Here is a 22,918-nt window from a genome sequence, read left to right on the forward strand (position 1 = left end):
CCAGATTGCGCCTTTAACGTGGTATTTCCATCGATACACCATAAATGTTGAATCGGTTCCGCACTCCAGAGAGGAGAAGACGAGGTGGAGCAGCGGCTGTCTGTGCCTACGACTCTTTTATTGTAGTTTATGGGACTTGTGAAAATCTCAGCTGTTTCGGTAACGTCCATCCCTCATCTCTTCTGTAGAGTACAGGGGACTCCTAATCTCCTGATAGAAGTGGAACCCTGACCTACCAGACATTTATACCAGGGCTGGACAATTATGACCTAATCAAAATCCCCATTAACATGTAACCTCGATTATGAGTAATAAACGATTATTTAGGTTACACCCCTTTTTGCATGCCACGCCCCCTATCTGCATGCAACGATATTGAATTAATATTTATTCCCTGAGCCTGCTGTATACTACTGTATATAATATACTCCCTGACACAGCCACCCACACTGTATAATGCCCCATAACTGTCCTCCATACAGTATAATGCCCCCATAACTGTCCTCCACACAGTATAATGCCCCCCATAACTGTCCTCCATACAGTATAATGCCCCCCATAACTGTCCTCCACACTGTATAATGCCCCCCATAACTGTCCTCCACACAGTATAATGCCCCCATAACTGTCCTCCACACAGTATAATGCCCCCCATAACTGTCCTCCATACAGTATAATGCCCCCCATAACTGTCCTCCACACTGTATAATGCCCCCCATAACTGTCCTCCACACAGTATAATGCCCCCATAACTGTCCTCCATACAGTATAATGCCCCCCATAACTGTCCTCCACACTGTATAATGCCCCCATAACTGTCCTCCACACAGTATAATGCCCCCATAACTGTCCTCCATACAGTATAATGCCCCCATAACTGTTCTCCACACAGTATAATGCCCCCATAACTGTCCTCCACACAGTATAATGTCCCCATAACTGTCCTCTACACAGTATAATGCCCCCATAACTGTCCTCCACACAGTATAATGCCCCCCATAACTGTCCTCCACACAGTATAATGCCCCCCATAACTGTCCTCCACACAGTATAATGCCCCCCATAACTGTCCTCCACACAGTATAATGCCCCCATAACTGTCCTCCATACAGTATAATGCCCCCATAACTGTCCTCCACACAGTATAATGCCCCCATAACTGTCCTCCACACAGTATAATGCCCCCATAACTGTCCTCCATACAGTATAATGCCCCCATAACTGTCCTCCACACAGTATAATGCCCCCATAACTGTCCTCCATACAGTATAATGCCCCCATAACTGTCCTCCACACAGTATAATGCCCCCCATAACTGTCCTCCATACAGTATAATGCCCCCATAACTGTCCACCACACAGTATAATGCCCCCATAACTGCCCTCCACACAGTATAATGCCCCCATAACTGCCCTCCACACAGTATAATGCCCCCATAACTGTCCTCCACACAGTATAATGCCCCCATAACTGTCCTCCATACAGTATAATGTCCCCATAACTGTCCTCCACACAGTATAATGCCCCCATAACTGTCCTCCACACAGTATAATGCCCCCATAACTGTCCTCCACACAGTATAATGCCCCCATAACTGTCCTCCACACAGTATAATGCCCCCATAACTGCCCTCCACACTGTATAATGCCCCCATAACTGCCCTCCACACAGTATAATGTCCCCATAACTGTCCTCCACACAGTATAATGCCCCCATAACTGTCCTCCACACAGTATAATGTCCCCATAACTGTCCTCCACACAGTATAATGCCCCCATAACTGTCCTCCACACAGTATAATGCCCCCATAACTGTCTTCCACACAGTATAATGTCCCCATAACTGCCTCCACACAGTATAATGCCCCCCATAACTGCCTCCACACAGTATAATGCCCCCATAACTGTCCTCCACACAGTATAATGCCCCCATAACTGTCCTCCACACAGTATAATGCCCCCATAACTGTCCTCCATACAGTATAATGCCCCCATAACTCTCCTCCACACAGTATAATGCCCCCATAACTGTCCTCCACACAGTATAATGTCCCCATAACTGTCCTCCACACAGTATAATGCCCCCATAACTGTCCTCCACACAGTATAATGCCCCCATAACTGTCCTCCACACAGTATAATGCCCCCATAACTGCCCTCCACACAGTATAATGTCCCCATAACTGCCTCCACACAGTATAATGCCCCCATAGCTGCCTCTACATAGTATAATGCCCCCATAACTGTCCTCCACACAGTATAATGCCCCCATAACTGTCCTCCACACAGTATAATGCCCCCATAACTGTCCTCCACACAGTATAATGCCCCCATAACTGTCCTCCACACAGTATAATGCCCCCATAACTGTCCTCCACACAGTATAATGCCCCCATAACTGTCCTCCACACAGTATAATGCCCCCATAACTGCCCTCCACACAGTATAATGCCCCCATAACTGCCCTCCACACAGTATAATGCCCCCATAGCTGCCTCTACATAGTATAATGTCCCCATAACTGCCCTCCACATAGTATTATGCCCCCATAACTGTCCTCCACACAGTATAATGCCCCCATAACTGTCCTCCACACAGTATAATGCCCCCATAACTGCCCTCCACACAGTATAATGCCCCCATAACTGTCCTCCACACAGTATAATGCCCCCATAACTGCCCTCCACATAGTATAATGTCCCCATAACTGTCCTCCACACAGTATAATGCCCCCATAACTGTCCTCCACACAGTATAATGTCCCCATAACTGCCTCCACACAGTAGAATGCCCCCCATAACTGCCTCCACACAGTATAATGCCCCCATAACTGTCCTCCACACAGTATAATGCCCCCATAACTGTCCTCCACACAGTATAATGCCCCCCATAACTGCCTCCACACAGTATAATGCCCCCATAACTGTCCTCCACACAGTATAATGCCCCCATAACTGTCCTCCACACAGTATAATGCCCCCATAACTGTCCTCCACACAGTATAATGCCCCCATAACTGTCCTCCACACAGTATAATGCCCCCATAACTGTCCTCCACACAGTATAATGCCCCCATAACTGTCCTCCACACAGTATAATGCCCCCATAACTGTCCTCCACACAGTATAATGCCCCCATAACTGTCCTCCACACAGTATAATGTCCCCATAACTGTCCTCCACACAGTATAATGCCCCCATAACTGTCCTCCACACAGTATAATGCCCCCATAACTGTCCTCCACACAGTATAATGCCCCCATAACTGCCCTCCACACAGTATAATGTCCCCATAACTGCCTCCACACAGTATAATGCCCCCATAGCTGCCTCTACATAGTATAATGTCCCCATAACTGCCCTCCACATAGTATAATGTCCCCATAACTGTCCTCTACACAGTATAATGCCCCCATAACTGACCTCCACACAGTATAATGCCCCCATAACTGTCCTCCACACAGTATAATGCCCCCATAACTGTCCTCCACACAGTATAATGTCCCCATAACTGTCCTCCACACAGTATAATGCCCCCATAACTGTCCTCCACACAGTATAATGCCCCCATAACTGTCCTCCACACAGTATAATGCCCCCATAACTGCCCTCCACACAGTATAATGCCCCCCATAACTGTCCTCCACACAGTATAATGCCCCCCATAACTGTCCTCCACACAGTATAATGCCCCCATAACTGTCCTCCACACAGTATAACGCCCCCATAACTGTCCTCCACACAGTATAATGCCCCCATAACTGTCCTCCACACAGTATAATGCCCCCATAACTGTCCTCCACACAGTATAATGCCCCCATAACTGTCCTCCACACTGTATAATGCCCCCATAACTGCCCTCCACACAGTATAATGCCCCCATAACTGTCCTCCACACAGTATAATGCCCCATAACTGTCCTCCACACAGTATAATGCCCCCATAACTGTCCTCCACACAGTATAATGCCCCCATAACTGTCCTCCACACTGTATAATGCCCCCATAACTGTCCTCCACACAGTATAATGCCCCCATAACTGTCCTCCACGCAGTATAATGCCCCCATAACTGTCCTCCACGCAGTATAATGCCCCCATAACTGTCCTCCACACAGTATAATGCCCCCATAACTGCCCTCCACGCAGTATAATGCCCCCATAACTGTCCTCCACACAGTATAATGTCCCCATAACTGCCTCCACACAGTATAATGCCCCCATAACTGTCCTCCATACAGTATAATGCCCCCATAACTGTCCTCCACACAGTATAATGCCCCCATAACTGTCCTCCACACAGTATAATGCCCCCATAACTGTCCTCTACGCAGTATAATGCCCCCATAACTGTCCTCCACGCAGTATAATGCCCCCATAACTGCCCTCCACGCAGTATAATGCCCCCATAACTGTCCTCCACGCAGTATAATGCCCCCATAATGGACTTCCACGCAGTAAAATGCCCCTATAGCTGCCCCCACACAGTATAAAGTCTACCATAGCTGCCCCCACACTTTATAATGTCCCCACAGCTGTCGACATAGCTGCCCCCTATAGTGCCTGATAAAAATAATAATAATATACATACTCGCCTAACCCCGTTCCAATGACGAGTGGAGGAGATCCCTCTAGGCTGTGCAGCTCGGCGGAGATAGGTGCGATGATGTCACTGCCTCGCGTTCAGCGATACATACTGAATGGTAGAGCAGGGACCTTGCGGTCCTGAAGGTGCAGATACAGTTTAAACTAGGAAAAAAATAATTGATAAAACTAAAATTTGCAAGATGACGTTAATTAATTGCGCTGAATTTGAATTGTGATTATTTTTCGATTTAATTGCCTAGCCCTAATTAACACTGTATGCGGTTGAAATGCAATAAATATCGCTAATGGGAATAAGATTACAGCTGATCGCTGGGGATCACAGCAGGAAAACACTTTGTGATCAGTTTATTGTCAATGGACCCTTCTAACAAGTAGAGATTGACCAAAGCTGACAACTATCCCCACGAGAGCTAATATGGCTGTCATTGGTGGCTGTCAGTTAGCTACTTCCTGTTTCAGGAAGAAAGGAAAAAAACATCTAAGCTTACAAGAAAAAGACTGACAAGGATATGGAAGCAAAGGCAAGTTTTTGCTTTGCTGAAGGAATTCTTTAAATAATGAGGAAATAGATAAAATATGTATTTACCTAAATTATAATTGTCACTCCCATCAGGCGTGTGCTGAGAAAAAAACATTCATTAGCTCAAAAAATTCTGGCTGAAAAACTGCACCAAATTATGTGGAAAACTGCACATAAAAAAAATGTTGATGCTTACATAGCCATGGTGATGCGTCACTCTGCCGTCCTGCAGCTCGGCCCCATGTGACTGCTGCGGCCTGTGATTGACTACAGCGGTTAGGGGATGAAACGTCATCCCAGGAGGCCGGCCTGGACAAAGAAGCACAGAATTCTTGGTAATTATAAGATATATATTTTTTTCTGAGTTGCGTCTTTTGCGGCAGGATCGCTGCGTTTCCGCTTAAAAAATACGCAACATCTGCTATTTTTTGCGGGTTTTACCTCCCCATTTAATTTCAAAGGGGAAAACCCCCAACAAATAATCAGCGATTACGCAAATGCGGATTAAAAAAACGCACCACAGGTCAATTTCTGAGCCTTTTTTCCGCTTCTGTTCATATTTGTTCATATCTCATCCACTCTACCTCTACTGTATTATGCTGCGCAGTATTTCCGCTACGTGTGAATTTACCCTAATTCTATAAAATGTTCATATCTGCCCGGGGTCCCTGTTTTATAATCCCACTGGATCCCATTTCACCAGATCTCAACACTCTCCTCTTACCTTCCAATTCCAACACCAGCGCCTTAGATCATTCATTTGTTCTATTGTGTTATATATGAATATTTCCTCATAGGATCAACCATCGGTGACTTCATCAAATCAAAGAGCGCAAGGCCGTACGTAAACCATTCTGACGATGGAGATTTCTTCAAAGATGAGAACCCATCCGAGGACCCTCTTCTTAATATAGCAAGCAAACTGCAAAGCAAGAAAGCAGACGTACAGGAGGAGGAGGAAGAGGAGGAGGAGGTCGACCTAGACCCACTTGGCATCATGAAGTGAGTTCCATTCTTCCCTCTTAGATAATAATACCCAGAATAATCGATTAAGTATAAAACTAAAATTCCCACAATGTGATTTGTGTAATTTTTTATTATTGTTTTATTCTAAAAAACTCAAAATTTCTCTGATTAATTTCACTATCTGTATTTATAGGGATGGAGCTCTAATTTCCCTTCTCGCTGCCAGTCATAATTCTGTCTCGCTGCAGCCGCCACTAGGGGGAGCTCATGCAAAAGAATTCATACAGCTCCCTTTGAATTCAATAATAAAACAGTCTTCACATAGCTCCCTCTAATGGTGGCATCAAGCTCCGGTTGTGAGCTTGTGTTTTTTGACCAATACATAACAGGGATCAGTACTTTGGGGGAGATTTATTTAGACTTGCGTTTCGTACACCGGTCTTAATATAAAGAGCTCTAGAGTATAATGCACCTAAATTTATTAAGAGGCGCACATCTCTTCATAAAGTAGTTTCATCTCTGGCCGTCTGTGCTCAAGATCTAAATCTACACCAGCTACAATAGTAAATTTGTCGGGCCGTGGGTGGCCCCCTTCGTCTAAGCTCCTTTATGTTAGCTGATGGCAAGCATAAAGGGGCTTAGAGGAAGGGGGCCGCCCACGGCGCACTATAAGTAACCGCGTGATAGAAGCCACATCTGTGTGCAATGATACTAGGCAACGTCCGCTCCTGAATGATAGGTGTGTGAGTGGATGTTCATCAGTATTTTAAACCTCGACACCGCAGTCGCCGCATCGCGGCCAAAGTCGCGGTGTAGACGCAGTCTTAGCTTACAAGGTGCACGGTTTACAGCGCCCTGAGCAGGGGGGGTGGGCGCAGTGGGTAAAGTTCAGTTCATCAAGACATGTTGCAGTGATGGGCGCATCCGTTTTCTTTCTCTTACTGCTATGTTAGGCTCTGTTCACACTTCCGTCAGAGCGCTTGGAGCCTTCGCTGGCAGATCCATTAGATTTAGCGGGAAGTAAAGCGCACCATGCAGTACTATTTTTCATTTCAAATTGATTGACACGACAACGGAACTTGACGGATCCCATTTGTAAGTCAATGGAGGAGTCAGGCGTTGTTTGTGTCCATCGCGTTAGAGATGCGACAAGGCGTCTTGGTTTTCATCATAAACGGAAACCATGATGCAAGTGTGAACAGAGCCTTGCTGACGCTTTCTGTGTTTTCTTAAATCAACACGTTTTGGTGACGTGTTTTGAAGAGCATTCGTCATGTGTGAGAGCGGTTTAATTTAGGGAGCTTCTAAAAAGGAGATATTGGATGCAATGGCACCCACAAAACAGCCCATGATTTTCTAGTCAACGAAGGCAAAAGATTTCTGACCTGTAAGGGTATGTTCACACGTGCACGTCCGTTACGGCCGAAATTACGGGGCTGTTTTATATAGGCGCGGGCGTCTATATACGCGCCGTCTTTTGACAGCGACGCGTAAATATACGCCTCGTGTGAACAGACAAACGTCAGCCCATTGCTTTCAATGGGCAGATGTTTGTCAACGCATTCAAGCCGTAATTTTGGACGTAATTCCAGGCGTAAAACACCCGAATTACGTCCGTAATTTGGCCGTGTGAACATACCCTTATGTTCAGGAAAAAAAAGGTGTTTAATTAAAACTACCACAAGAGGGCGATGTTACTCTGTACATTTCTACAAGTAGAGAAAATGCAAAAATATTTTATTGTTCACACAAAGTTTTTTCGAAGGCATTTTGAGGCAGATTTTGACCTGCCTGCAAATTCTTGCAGAGTTTTTCGGCCACGCCCATTGAGCGCCACTGCCAAAAAACGCAGCGTAAAACGCTTTCTCTGCCTCCCATTGATTTCAATAGGAGGTGGAACCGCAGCAAGAAAGAATATGTCGCTTCTTCCCGTTTAGGATATTTTTTGGATTTGATTCCGACGCGGTTTCCGCGTCAAAATCAGCGAAGAAAAAAAAACGCAGTGTGAACGAAGTTTGCACAATCTTTGCATATCTGGTGGCTTTTGAAGCCTTTATGGATTTGCACCTGGATCGTACACTGGCCCCTGTCTTATCTTTTATTTTTCCCTTTAATGTGACCGTTTCTAGGAAAAAAAACTACAATGAAGGAGCATTACCTCTGACAAGGATAGGTGGGGATCTGACCCCTGGGACCACCGCCAGGCCCCGAGTCACCTCACTCCCAGCTGGAGAGTTGTCCACTTGAGCAGAGCCACTCGCCATATAAATGAAAGATAACGTCAGAAACAGCAGAGTGTTCACATTCAGTTGTTTCTGGGGTTTGCAATTGTTTCTAGGGAAAGTGACCGGAGCGCCGCCGCGCAGGAGAAACAATGCAGCAGTAAATCACACTGCGATCAGCAAATCCTAATTTATGTCTAAGGAGAAGTGATTGTCCAAAGTGGAAAACCTTCAAGTGACATCACTAACCTGCTTTCAAGTGGAGAGAGGTTACAAAGAGCAGCTCTCACTCTGTAGGACCTGTCATGTCCTGCATTACACAGACAACCCACTGACATGAATAGGCACTGTGTAATACTTAACTTCCCCTGTGGTGGTGCTGCAGGGAAACTGAACACTTACTACCAGGTTTCCCCACAGATTACAGCTGATCGCCGGGGGTCCCAGCAGCGAGACACGTTGTGATCAACCTATTATAAAGGGACCCATTTAGCAAGTGGGGATTGTTTAAAGTGGAGAACCCCTTTCAGGACTTTGATATACCTTCCATGTAATCAGTCTATTTTTAACAGAGCAGCAAGTGATGACCTCTCTGCTCATTTGTACATCCCCGTCAACATGTATGTAGCCCTATCCTAATAGTGTGACGTGGCAGCAGAGCTGTCCATAAGGAGATTCCTCGTGTATTTCCGCCAGCACTTCTTCTCGCTTGCCGCCATTTTTCAGATGTGAGGTGTGACAAGTCGGAGAATGTCATTCCGTCTTATGCCGTTAACTATTTGGATACGTTCCATGGACTTCCTACTGCATTTTCAAATCAAAACTTGTGAAAAATAGTCCTATCAGAAAGTGAGGGGTCTCCTTATCAGGAATGTGGAATTAGCTTGAGTCGTTGCCTAGGAAACGGCACTGCAGCCAGTGGGTGACTACCAAAGGGATGGTGACACTTATTGATGACACCGCCTTCATCTCAGCATTTAGGATTTTCTTTTAGGAAAACATGGCAGCCAGTCCCCAAGTGCAGGAGAAGACTATAGAGTACCTGTTCTATTTTTAATTAAATGGAAGCATTTTAGAAGGACATCTCCCCCTAGAATATAAAATGCTCCTGATTTTGTCCTTCTTTTGTTTTTTGCAGTATTTTAATATTCAGCAAAAGTTATTATAGGACAGATTCTGGATGACAATACTGTACCCATAGAGGCTCTCACCCTACTTTACACTGGCCCCAAATGCCATAAAAATCTAAATTTTCATGCAGAGTATAATTTTCCCCATAAGTTTCAGTGACAGTCTTTACTGTAGTTCTCGCATTCTACTCATGAGCCACTCGGCTCAGAATAAACCGTGCTTATAGTTTTTACCAATATTCTGCCACCTGTGGAACAGTGAAGAGATGCAAAAAATATTTTTTGATGTATTAATATATTGTTTATCATCCAGCAATTCTGCATGTGTGACTGTAATGAGATGGGGGACATAGGATTTGCACCATTTTTCCCAAATATGGAAAGTGATGGGTTCCCTGAAATGTGAACCAGACATCATTCTTTTTCTGCGTTGTAATTTCAGGAGGTCTCGGGCTGTTGCTCTTATCATGCAGAGGGGAGCCCCCCTCCCTATGTCGTCATCCTCCCCTCCAGTCTGCATGGATTATTTTATCAGTATTATTATTAGTAGCCAATGCTATTTTAGACGTATTTTGTTTGGGCCATAAGAGGAAATTTCAGTGGTCGTAAATTTGATAAAAGCTGCCGTGTAGGGACCCCTCCAAATATTTATGCAGCTGTTTATAATGAGAATAAGAGGAAGTGTGAGGGACAAGACTCGTTCTCTCTTCAGCGAGCAGAAATATTCCCGGGAAGGATGCAGAATAAATACACATGAACATGAAGGGGACTGAGGCTTAAAGAGGCTCTGTCACCAGATTTTGCAGCCCCTATCTGCTATTGCAGCAGATAGGCGCTGCAATGTAGATTACAGTAACGTTTTTATTTTTAAAAAACGAGCATTTTTGGCCAAGTTATGACCATTTTTGTAGTTTTGCAAATGAGGCTTGCAAAAGTCCAAGTGGGTGTGTTTAAAAGTAAAAGTCCAAGTGGGTGTGTATTATGTGTGTTACATCGGGGCGTTTTTACTACTTTTACTAGCTGGGCGTTGTGATGAGAAGTATCATCCACTTCTCTTCAGAACGCCCAGCTTCTGCCAGATCACGCTGTGACGTCACTCACAGGTCCTGCATCGTGTCGGCCACATCGGCACCAGAGGCTTCAGTTGATTCTGCAGCAGCATCGGCGTTAGCAGGTAAGTCGATGTAGCTACTTACCTGCTGATGCTGCTGCAGAATCAACTGAAGCCTCTGGTGCCGATGTGTCCTCGCTCGTCTGACACGATGCAGGACCTGTGAGTGACGTCACAGCGTGATCTGGCAGAAGCTGGGCGTTCTGAAGAGAAGTGGATGATACTTCTCATCAGAGCGCCCAGCTAGTAAAAGTATTAAAAACGCCCCGATGTACGCACATAATACACGCCCACTTGGACTTTTACTTTTAAACACACCCACTTGGACTTTTGCAAGCCTCATTTGCATAACTACAAAAATGGTCATAACTTGGCCAAAAATGCTCGTTTTTTAAAAATAAAACGTTACTGTAATCTCCATTGCAGCGCCGATCTGCTGCAATAGCAGATAGGGGTTGCAAAATCTGGTGACAAAGCCTCTTTAAGGCCTGTTCACATCAGCGTTCCGGTTCCGTTCATCCTTTCCGGCAGAGGAACCGATGAACGGAAACTATCGCTTCCGTTTGCATTACCATTGATTTCAATGGTAATGCTTCCGTTTCAGTTCCTTAAAGTTTCAGTTTTTTTTCACAAAAGCAATAGTGCTGTCGACTGTACTATTGTTTCCGGGAAAAAAACCAGAAACTGTACAGAACGGAAACAAACTGAAACGGAAGCATTACCATTGAAATCAATGGTAATGCAAACGAAAGCGTTAGTTTCCGTTCGGCTTTCCGTTCATCGGTTCCTCTGCCGGAAAGGATGAACGGAACCGGAACGCTGATGTGAACAGGCTCTAAGACTGGCGTTTTATAGTCGGAAGCTCGCAAGAGTAAGATGCAATAAATTTATTAAGGGGCGCATCTTGTGCTGTCCGTCCGCCATAAAATAAAATCCACGTCAGGTTGTAGGTGGCGTAGATTATACTTTGTGGCGGACAGATGGCACACAAAGTGATTTCCGCTATAATTTATACCAGTTTCCGACTTAAATGATAATACATTTTCCTGGCCTCAGAAAATTGTGACTTTTCTACGCCAGAAAACTTTTCTCAAAGTTTTTTCTACGTTAAAGGAGTCGTCTGGTTTTGAAAACAAACAAACATTTTTAGACACCCTATTAGGGAATTCAGGATTAATATGAGATCTACCATTCAGGACCCCAGAGTGGAGTATCTCTTACATTGGAGGACTCCACACATCTGTATGTTACATGAACAACCCATTGATTTAAATGAGATCTGTGTAATGCTTCATCTCCCCTGTGGAGGTGCTGCAGTGAAATTAAACATTTGCTGCAGAGTTCACCTGCAGCCAGACATCTATAATCGGCTTCTCGTCTGGAGACCCTTCGAACACAAAAAAGTTAAATATGCTAATCTTTAGTAAAACATTCCTTATAGATCTACATTGCAGCCCCTGTGGGGGTCTTTTAACCTGCACCCAGTACACAGGCCATGAGGAGATGACCGCTTTAGGATATGTGGTGTCTTGTAGTAGGCAACTTCTGCTGACTCGGTGAAGGGGACGTTGCAGATACATACAACCTTAAGAAGCAGAAATGTTGACCAATACCATTTTGTATTCTTTAATTTGTGATCCTATCTGAAGTTTGAGTAGGGATCCTATTGAGGATGGGGCACTGTGTACCTTTTAATATACCCAGATAAATTAGTGGGCAGACTCGTAACATGAATTTCCTCGGCCAGAATGCAAAACCCGTTATAGGGTTTTCCAACTATTATATACCATAAATATACCAGCTGCTGCAGTACCAGACAGTGCCACTCTATTCCATGTGGCTCTGTCTGGTACTGCAGCTCTGTCTCATCCAGTTAGGGGATGGGATTCAGTAACTGGGACTGTCGCGCAGAAATGTTTGCATTGTGTTGTGTGTTGCAGTGAAGGGGCCACAGCCGTGTATACAAATTGTGGGTGTCCTAGGGGGGGGGGACCTTTCTGATTACACATTGATGGCATATCTTAAGGCTTCCCTCACACTGTCCCTCCTGTTTGACAGATTCAGGGAGTAGGCAGTTTGACGTTGCTGTTTTTTAGAGCGCTGCTTATTGGGTGTACTCGGCACCTACAGCTGCAATTCTTTACAGACGTCTTTCGGAGGATCATATTTAAATTGCATCTGTTTTATGGTAGATGCACTTTAGATTATTCAGAATAATCATCCGCCATTGCTTAAAGGGAATGTTTTTTTTATTTTTAGTAATTTGAACTATATACTAAAAAATATTTTTTTTCCCATTGTTTTTTCTTTTCTGGTTATCTCATTTCTTCTGTATGATTATGGAGGCGGCCATCTTTCCTGAGCTGCTGCTCTAGCAGTTCTAATATTTGCTTTACAGCAGGCACCTCAATATATAAAACCTCAATCGAAAGAGGACTCATTGACTTCTACGTATGTGAGGGTTTAGTGAGCATGCCCTGTGCGGTGTGTAGAGGTCATTGTGCAGGGAGGAGGAGGGGAGCTGTGTCCGTCACCTCTTGCTAGTGCTAGGTCCTTTGTGATCTATAATCCTGCCTGTGATGATAATGAGATGACTGCTCAGGAGTGATCTCTACAGAACAGGAAGGGATGTCTATTGTGAATAGTGGATCCTGTGTTATCTATATATAGGTGTTACCTGTCATTGTAATCCTGCCTGTGGTGATAATGAAATGACCACTGAGAAGTGATCTCTACTGAGAAGTGATCTCTACAGAAAAGGAAGGGTCAGTCTATTGTGAATGGAGGATCCTGTATTATCTATATATAGGTGTTACCTGTTAGTGTAAGCCTGCCTGTCCTGATAATGAGATGACTGCTGAGAAGTGATCTCTACGGAACAGGAAGGGTCAGTCTATTGTGAGGCTCAGTGTTAAAACAACATGTCGGTATTTATATAAGCTTAACATTTAAGTTTTCCTAAAAAAAACAAAAAACATTAATATGGGATTAGCAAGTGTCCTGCGTCCCCCGGATCCCCACCAATTTAGCAGATCAGATGTAGTACGAGGCACAGCCATACTTACGAATGAGCTGCTGTGTCTGGATAAACAGTTTATATTAAGCCCTTGTATCGTTCCACCTATAGAAGAGCACAAACATACTGCTCAATCCAAACCACATTTCCAATTGCAGTCCGAGTCTCTCTTAGGTCACGGATAGGGGCGCTAGAAAGCGACAACTTATGCTCTAAAAACACTTAGGCCGGGATCACACACACACTGTGTCGGTGCAGCTTTTTGTTGCAGCTTTTTACTAAATTTTTGGAGCCAAAGCCAAAAGTGGATCCAAAAGGAAGGAAAGGTATAAATAATAGACGGATGCATGGCCTTAGTTTTGTATCCACTCCTGTGTATGACAAAAAAAAAAATGGAGCCAAAAACTGCATTACAATTACGTGTGTGATTCTGGCCTTATGGATCAGATCAGCAGTTGCCACTATTACACAGGGCAATGGGCGTTCTACTAGACATAGCGTTACATGTATCACCCTGCAGACTCCATGGTCCAGAGTATAGTTCTGCACAGATAGCAGAAAAGAATTAAAATATGCGGATTGTATTTTTTCCTTTTATTAATTTTATTTATTTTTGTTATGCGGTTTTACTAATCACCAACATTAATGAAAAACTAATAGAGGAAGGGGTGTTGATTAATAATACATAAGCACGTGCGACACATAATTGGGGTTGCTGGGTGTATTGGCACATAATGCCTAGGGCAGCGCCACCTGGGAATAATGCAGCCGTGCCCAGAAGAAGGACTAGCAGTCAGCACTGGAACATTGCCATTAGGTAAAAATGCTGGAACAATTTGTTAAATTGCAGTTTTGTTTTCTTTTTTTAGGGGACCGGGGGGTGTTGGGTATTTTTCATTGATTGTAGAAATAGTTTGATCTCTGAAGTTCTGTTAACGGGGTTAAGAAGTTAGTTGCTGGAATAAATGTGTTTCCCTTTTAGGGTTGTAAACCAAGTATTCTGGTGGCAGATTAGTGTCTCATGTTTCCTGCTTGCACCAAATATAAACTTCTCACTCAATATCCAACTATTTCTGTGAGATCTCATTACACGCATGCTGACTTCTCCTATGGGAATTGGAAGGTTTGCAGATTTCTTTGAAAATAAAATAAAGATGAAATTCCTGTGACCCATGTCAGCTGGTTCCATGGAAAACTCCAAGAACCGGACATTCTGATAATACGGAAATGCAACAGGCTTCCCCCATAAAATCATAAGTTTACTATTTAAACACAAGAAAAAGTAATAAGTAAGTCACCATAGTCGGGATTGACACCCTTGAGGCCAACTCCAACTCCCCACCAGTGACCCATTCTTAGAAGTTTGAAGGAGGCTTGAAGGTCATAGTCCTATAGGATGTCCTCACTAGAGCCCAGATGAAGACTGCAGTCAGAATTATCAGCCGAAGGTCACCGACCACAATTACTCAAGGTCGAATATCACTGGCAAGACTCAAAAATTTGTTTTGTTGACCAAAGATAGATATCAAACTCGGGAACTAGACAAAATCGCTAAACACAGTCGGGATGGTAAGTCAAGGAAATAGCTTGGTCAAAGGCAGAAAAGGCAATAATAGTCCCATGGACTGCTAACGTTCGAGGAATAGTCCCAGGGACTGGTAGAGCTTCATTGTATGCTGTAGAATTAAAATGCCTCATCCCTTGCTCAAAGCAGCCAAGCCCAAACCGTGAAAACCTGTCCAGACCATTAGTCTCCCACTATCAGGCTATTTTGAAATGTAGCGTAACTGCTGTGTATTCTATGGGAAATCTTCAGCTTATTGCAGTAGCAGCAAAGTGGATTCTGCAGAAAATTTCCGTGCAGAGATTGACCTGCAGTGCAGATTTTTTTTAATGCGGAGTGGTTGCGCATTTGTTGCAGATTTTACCCATTGACTCCCAAAAAAATCTGCACCAAAATAAAAAGCCTTTTTTTCTACTTTAGAACCACAAAAACACCCCAAACCATTCGTTCCTGCTTCCCGGGCTGGTCTATGTTGATACAGCCTCCTGGGATGACATTTTGTCCCTTGTGTCTGCTTTAGCCAATCACATGGGACTAGACTTTATCCCAGGAGTCAGGAAAGTATGGACGCTTCACTACGGCAGTGCAATCCGTTATTCTTCCCTGCAGCACAAATCCAGCTAAAAATCTGCACCAAATCAAACACAATTTGGTGTGGACTTTTGGACGGCATTTCTTGCAGAATTTGGTTCAGATATGCTGCAGAGTTTTCCACAGCAACTCCGACCAATGGTAACTTACTCTTAAACTTTTGCCATTGACACTGCAACACTAGGCAATGTTCCCTTGGCATCCACGAAATCCAGATTCAATTGTGATTCCTCAGCACCACTTATCCATGTAATCGGATGCTTGCCTTAGTCTACCTACGCCTTTTCGTATCAATAATAGAGAATCCATGGCACAAGGAATCCATTTCCACTTCACAACAACAGTATTTAGGGTAAGGCCCCACGGAGCAGTATTGATGGAGCCATGATGTGGCCGATAGTCGCGCCAGCACCCTGTTCGATGTGGTTGTCAAATTGCTCGTTAATGGGTAATCCGCTTTGAGTAAACGGCTGTTTACCTGCAAAATTGTGCGGCCAATAATAATATACAGCGGTGTACGGGCTCAATAGAAAGTCTATGTACTCAGATACATCGGCTTTCTGGAAAAGAGGGAGGGGGGAGCTCCCTCTCCCACCGACACCCGGCGATACGATCGTCGAGTATCTGTGTCTCCGATGGCAGCCGGGGGCCTAATATAGGCCCCCAGGTCTGCCTGTAGTGAATGCCTGCTAGATCATGCCGCAGACCTAGCAGATGCCTGTCCGTTTTAAACGGACAGGCAGTAATACACTGCAATACAAAAGTATTGCAGTGTATTATAATAGCGATCGGAGAATCACATATTAAAGTCCCCTAAAGTTAATTTAAAAAAAAATGTGAATAAAAATGAAAAACCCACCTTTTCCCCTTACACAATGCTTTACTATTAAAAAAACAAAATAAAGTAAAAAAGTTACACATATTTGGTATCGCCACGTCCGTAACGACCCCGACTATAAAGCTATAACATTATTTAACCCGCACGGTGAACGCCGTAAAAAATGTAATAAAAAACTACGGAAAAATTGCTGTTTTCTGTGAATCCTCACTTAAAAAAAATGTGATAAAAAGTGATCAAAAAGTCGCATCTACTCCAAAATGGTACCAATAAAAACTACAAGCCTTCCCGAAAAAAAAAGCCCTCACACAACCGCATCGGCGGAACAATAAAACAGTTATGGCTCTTCAAATATGGAGACACAAAAACAAATAATTTTGAAAAAAAGCGTTTTTCCTGTGTAAAAGTAGTAAAACATCCAAAAACTATACAAATTTGGTATCGTTGCAATCGTAACAACCCGCTGAATAAAGTTATTGTGTTGTTTATACTACACGGTAAACGGCGTAGATTTAAGAAGCGAAAAAGAGTGGCGAAATTTCAGGTTTTTTTCTATTCCCCCCCCCAAAAAAAAGTTAATAAAAGTTAATCAATAAATAATATGTCCCTCAAAATGGTGCTATTAAAAAATACAACTTGTCCCGCAAAAAACAAGACCTTATACAGCTATGTCGACGCAAAAATAAAAAGGTTATAGCTCTTGGAATGTGACGATGGAAAAACGTAAAAAATGGCCTGGTCATTAAGGTTTAAAATAGGCTGGTCATTAAGGGGTTAATGATCAATCCCTTTACTGCCCTGCACTATCAAGAAACTACCCCAGTCTGAATTCCGATAAAATGTTTTGTTTTTTATGCTTCTTTTCTGTATTTCTAATGAGGGTAAGTTTCAATTATAGAACGACTTATACTTGCTGCTGCGTCATGATATATGTTGTCCTGTCCGGCTTTGTTGCAACATCCGCTCATGCTAATAAAACCACAAAACTGAGGCCACAGAACGGACAGAACGACTTGTTCCCAAACCGTTTCTATTTAAATAAAGCAGAAGCGAATGCATCATTTTCTATAAATACTCTACAATACATTTATACCGAAGTGAATTGGTGTCATTTATAGGAAATAAGAAGACTGGGAAGCATGAATAATAAAGGTTATTAATTGCTAATTATTAAACGGGTTTCCCACTGTTTACATTTATAGTATATCCACAGGATATACTATGATTGTCTGATGGGTAGGGGTCCAACCGGGAGAACGGGGTCCCCAATCTAAGTGATATGAATGTCACAATCAGGCAAAGATTGAATTTAAATTTAACTCTGTGCCGCATCAGGATGTAAATATATTTGGCTGGTAGGAGATAGTTCATGCAACTGGATATATATTTTCATCTCCGTGAACATGAGGGAACCAGAAAGCTCTACCATTTTATTTAACAATGATAAATATATATACTCCCATATCTGTATATTTTTCCTCTTTTGTCCTCATGAACACCAGTGTCGCTAGCACTGGGAATCCATATTCGCTCCCTGCTTCACCATTCACGAAGCTACAGGTCACGTTAGGCCTGCAGCCTATAAGATGCTGGGACAGTGTCCTTGTGCAGGCCGGCATGATGATGTCACCTCACTACCTACAGGGGCACTGTATGGGGAATCCTCTACATGGGACTATGTCTGGCACTGTCTATAGGAGGGACTGTGTGTGGCACTCTACAAAGTTCATGCAACTGGATATATTTACATTGTGTGGCACTTTCTACAGTTTGTCACACTCTACAAGAGGGTCACTCTGTGGCACACTACAGAGGGCACTGTGTGTGACACTATCTACAGGGTCACTTTTTGACACTATAAGGGCACTGTGTGTTGTACTCTCTGCAGGGGGCACTGTGTGTTGCACTCTGCAGGAGGCACTGTGTGTTGCACTCTCTGCAGGGGGCACTGTGTGTTGCACTCTCTGCAAGGGGGAACTGTGTGTTGCACTCTCTGCAGGGGACACTGTGTTGCACTCTCTGCAGGGGGCACTGTGTGTGTCACTCTCTGCATGGGGCACTGTGTGTGGCACTCTCTACAGGGGGCACTGTGTGTGACACTATCTTCAGGGGGGACTGTTTGTGGCACTGTCTAAAGGAAGGACTGTGTGACACTCTCTACAGGGGGGCACTGTGTCTTGCACCCCCTACAGGTGTCTTTGATTAGGGCTGCCAGAGATCATTTTGCTTGGGGCCCCAGAGATGCCAAATCCACCCCTGAGGGTAAATACAAGAATACTGACTGCTGGGGCCCTCTAAGTTTATCTTGTGTGATACTGTCTGTTGTGCCATTGTATCTAAGCCTTTCATGTCTGATACTGTCTGCTGAGCTGCTGTTTCTCATTCTTTCCAATGGTGTAGCTATAGGAGTCGTAGTCTTATAGATATTCTGTCTCTGAGATATATATTTTTTGGGGAGGATATCTCTTGGGGCCTGTGCCCTTGATCTTTTAAGACACTACAAACGCCCCAGATGCACACAGTAAACTGAATCCCCATTGTCCCTCATAACCGTGCCATAAGCACTCTTGTGTGTTGCCATATGGTGTCTCCATGATATACTGTATACTCGCCTGGAACATCTCCGTAATACGATTAAACATGCCATTCTGTATAAATCTGTAAAAAAAAAAAGTCCTCTGTATGAAATCAGGCGCCCAAGTGTTACTAAAATAGGTATCTTAAGCCTTTTCGAAATATGCAAAATTGTCTGACGCATTTCACCTCGTTCAGAGCCGAGACCAGACAGCTGGGACAGAGGTGAAATTATTTATGAACAGCGCACTTTGGCTTTTACCACTTTTATATTTCTGAAACACAAAGCCATAGAACAGAAGAGGAACATTATGTAAAAGAAAAGGGCCTTTAATTTTTTTTTCCCCTCTTGTTTGCGGCAGGTTTTATTGAGAGCCTTCAGAACAAGGCAACAATAGATCCTTGTAGTAGTGGTGAAGTTGGCCTAAATTGATTTATAGGCCTTGCATGAAAACTCACATTCGCTGAAACGTTAAAAGCTTTGCTCTTTCATTTCGGATTATGCAAACAAATTAAAGGGAACAAACGTACCGTATTTGCTTTTAGGCTCGGAGCTGGTGAGAAGGCCACGTGGAAATGTGTGAGGTTTATATATGTGCACAGGGAATTCTGAAAAAAAAAATCATCAATCGCTGAGATCAGGGCCAAGTACAGACTTGTGTTGCTTTTATGCTCAAAGCTATCCTTGTAACGTATTGAATGGTGCCTCAGTGCTGCTGAGTTCACTGCCGTCCTCCCTTGTGAGTCCCTGGTGTATGTCATACAGCAATGTTCCGGGTCTTTGTCCGTAGACATCGCCGCTACAGGCCCGACACGCAAAGCCCTGCTTGCATCTTCTTTATAGTATTACTTTAGGCTGTTTTTCTCTTTTACGTAGGATCCCTCTACAGTTGCATGTCATGAATTAGTTTATTCAGATAAAATACTATAACAGAATTTATTTAAAGACGACCTGCCAAAAGACATGTCTAATAGCCGTGTACAGTACATGTGAAACAACTTTTTAATATTTTTTTAAAGAGGACCTACCAGCTCTCCTAACATGTTTTAGTAAATACTTAAATTACCCATGAAATAACATCTCTGCGTTGTTGTGTTCTTCTGTTATTCCTCCTGGAAATGTATGAATAAATGGTCAACTGGGTTTTACAATTCCCCTGTCGATAGGGTGTGTACATACATAGTGTGACACTGTCCGCTCTGATTGGTCAGTGTGTTGCGATACACCCTATTGACAAGAGGAATCCTATTTCCCAGTTGTACAGCTGTATATATTGTATAACATGTTATATGTTCTCTTTTCAGAAATACAGCTTGAACCTGTATATAAACACATACATTCACAAATACATATGTACCATTCTCTAAATACATACATATATATATATATATATATATATATATATATATAGCACACATGAAAATGGTGACAGCACACTGTGAACACTAATGTCCCCTAAGCCAGTAAATATAAATAAATATGCATTACTGCTAAATCTACTTACAACATTTTGATCGAATTGTGTGAGCCCACCTGCCAAGACAAGGCGACCTCTATGAGGTTGACACCTGTGACTGCAAATTTATACAGCACACAAGAAAATGGTGACCGCACACTGCGAACACTAATGCCACCTAAGCTGCTAAATATAAATAAAAATTATATACGACAATTCACAAAAATATAAACGGCATTAATTTCACTACACCCCCAGCTTCGTCTATTTCTCTGTAAAGGATGAAAGTGATATGTGTGTTTTGCACATAGATGAGTCTATCTGCTGTTCTAGGAAGACAGCTGAACTCTTTTGGAACCATCTCGAAAGGTGTGTTCGAAATGTGCAAGTTACAAGCAAAAATCAAGTGGGCTGCAATCTGTGCTGAAACTTTAGGCAAGTTGACCAACAGAATGCTCTTCATTGTACACCTATGTAAATTATGCCTTATAATGGTGCCCGTCCCCCAGGGCCGCATATAAGCACAGGCCTAAGGTAATTTCAGCCCTGCACTAAAACATACATACATACATACATACATACATACATACATACATATACACACAAATACAGATATGCTATTTTTTATTTTTAAATCCATACGACCATCTAAGAAAGACTGACATTATTTATGGCAATGAATAAATATTGGGAAATGTCATATAGTGACATTGCAGGGTCTCCGGCTGTGAGGTTAATTACACAATGTTCACACTCCGGCACACTGAAAAGTCTAATCTTCAAATCCTCGTAAAATCCCATTCTTCATCCAAGTCATTCAATTTATTGTGATATTTACTGCAGTGAAATACCGCATTATGGAAAATAGTGGGGACAGTGTTTAACCTGTTAGGGACCGGCCTATTTTTGAACCTTAAGGGGTTATTCCTTTCTTAAACATATTATGGCATATCGACCAGATCCAGGCGGAGAATTAATGGAGGAGAGGTAGCCTTGCGCATGTGAGCGGCTCTCTACATTCCCTTCTGTAGGAATTATGGATACAGCCGAGCAGGGCTACCTCTCCATTTATTGTCCTCCTGGATGCAGTGGCTAATGGCCGTCCTAGCAGACGGGATACAGGTTGGGGAACCCCCGTTTTCGACATAGGTACAGGTCCCAGTGCTCAGACCCGCATCTATCAGATATTTATGATATATCCCGTGGTTATGCCATCATAAAGTTTTATTGATTAGGGAGGAATGCAAAAAAAAAAAACAGGAATTCCGCCATTGTGTTTAAATAATTTTTTCCCCCTCGCTGTTTACCTTTTGGTAAATATAGCAAGTTAACGTTATTTCGCAGGCCGGTATGAATATGGCGATACCAAATAAGTGTATTTTTTTTTTTATGTTTTAGTACTTTTGCACAATAAAAACATGTTTTATGGAAAAAAAAAAATCACTTTTGTGTCGCTACATTCTGACAGCCATAACTTTTTTTTTTTTTAGTCCGTCAATGTAGCCACATGTTTTTGCGGGATGGATCGTAATGTTTATTGGCGACTTTATAAAAATTAATCAATAAATGATACATACCCCATACATTTTTTCAGAAGGTAGAATACAAAAAAAATAATCAAAAAGAGCATTTCCCCCATTGTTTTATTCCCCCCCCCCCAGTGCTTACTGTTCTGGAAGATTCTGGAAAGTTGCGCACCATTTGTTTACCTTATGCCCTGTCCATTTAAACCTCGACCTATGACATTTAGATCACAAATAGTGCACATGACCCCTGAATAAATACAGACCCCAGTCGAGACCCACAAAATACAGACCCCAAACCAGACTCTGCAGATACGCTCCTTGTTTCTGCAGCTTGTAATCCTCTTCACTCCTGGGCAACGACCTGTACAAGAAAGTGTAGCCTGTTGCGCTTTTTTTTTTACAATTGGTCATCACAAAAAAAGTATATTGTGCGGCTTACTTTTTACCAGTGTTGGCTAATGAACGACATGTGTAACTGTATGGCATACAGTTAAATGCATTGGGGGTTTACATTTGGCAAATACATTGAGAGATTTTGTTGACGTGCGCCAATGGGAACATAGCCTTATAGAGGGTGATCCAGAACGGTGAACTTTCCCCTTTGACGTCCATACTGTATGCCCTAATACTGCATAGGATTACCATACCCATCATTTACATCGCACCTTCTATTTTTCCATCCGCTTGTGTCATTTAAGGATGCCGGCTACAGGAAAGTCCATTTAGTTGTGAAGAGTTTATCTTTCATAACTAGTTAACACCGGTGATGAATGTTTATAGTCTCTGCAGGCGCCAACCT

At 43.1% G+C, this 22,918-nt stretch overlaps 1 protein-coding gene across 2 annotated transcripts in view; it reads left to right on the forward strand.

Moving 5' to 3' along the window:
* Nucleotides 1-22,918, forward strand: part of HS1BP3 (HCLS1 binding protein 3) — a 95,307-nt gene that overhangs the window by 21,204 nt on the left and 51,185 nt on the right. For both annotated transcript variants that reach the window (XM_075861053.1, XM_075861054.1), the window contains exon 4: nt 5,922-6,126. In XM_075861053.1, coding sequence (XP_075717168.1) covers nt 5,922-6,126 — 205 coding nt within the window. The remainder of the gene's footprint in view (nt 1-5,921; nt 6,127-22,918) is intronic.

The sequence above is a fragment of the Rhinoderma darwinii genome, chromosome 4 (genome assembly GCF_050947455.1).
Source record: "Rhinoderma darwinii isolate aRhiDar2 chromosome 4, aRhiDar2.hap1, whole genome shotgun sequence".
In the NCBI taxonomy this organism is placed as follows: Eukaryota; Metazoa; Chordata; class Amphibia; order Anura; family Rhinodermatidae; genus Rhinoderma; species Rhinoderma darwinii.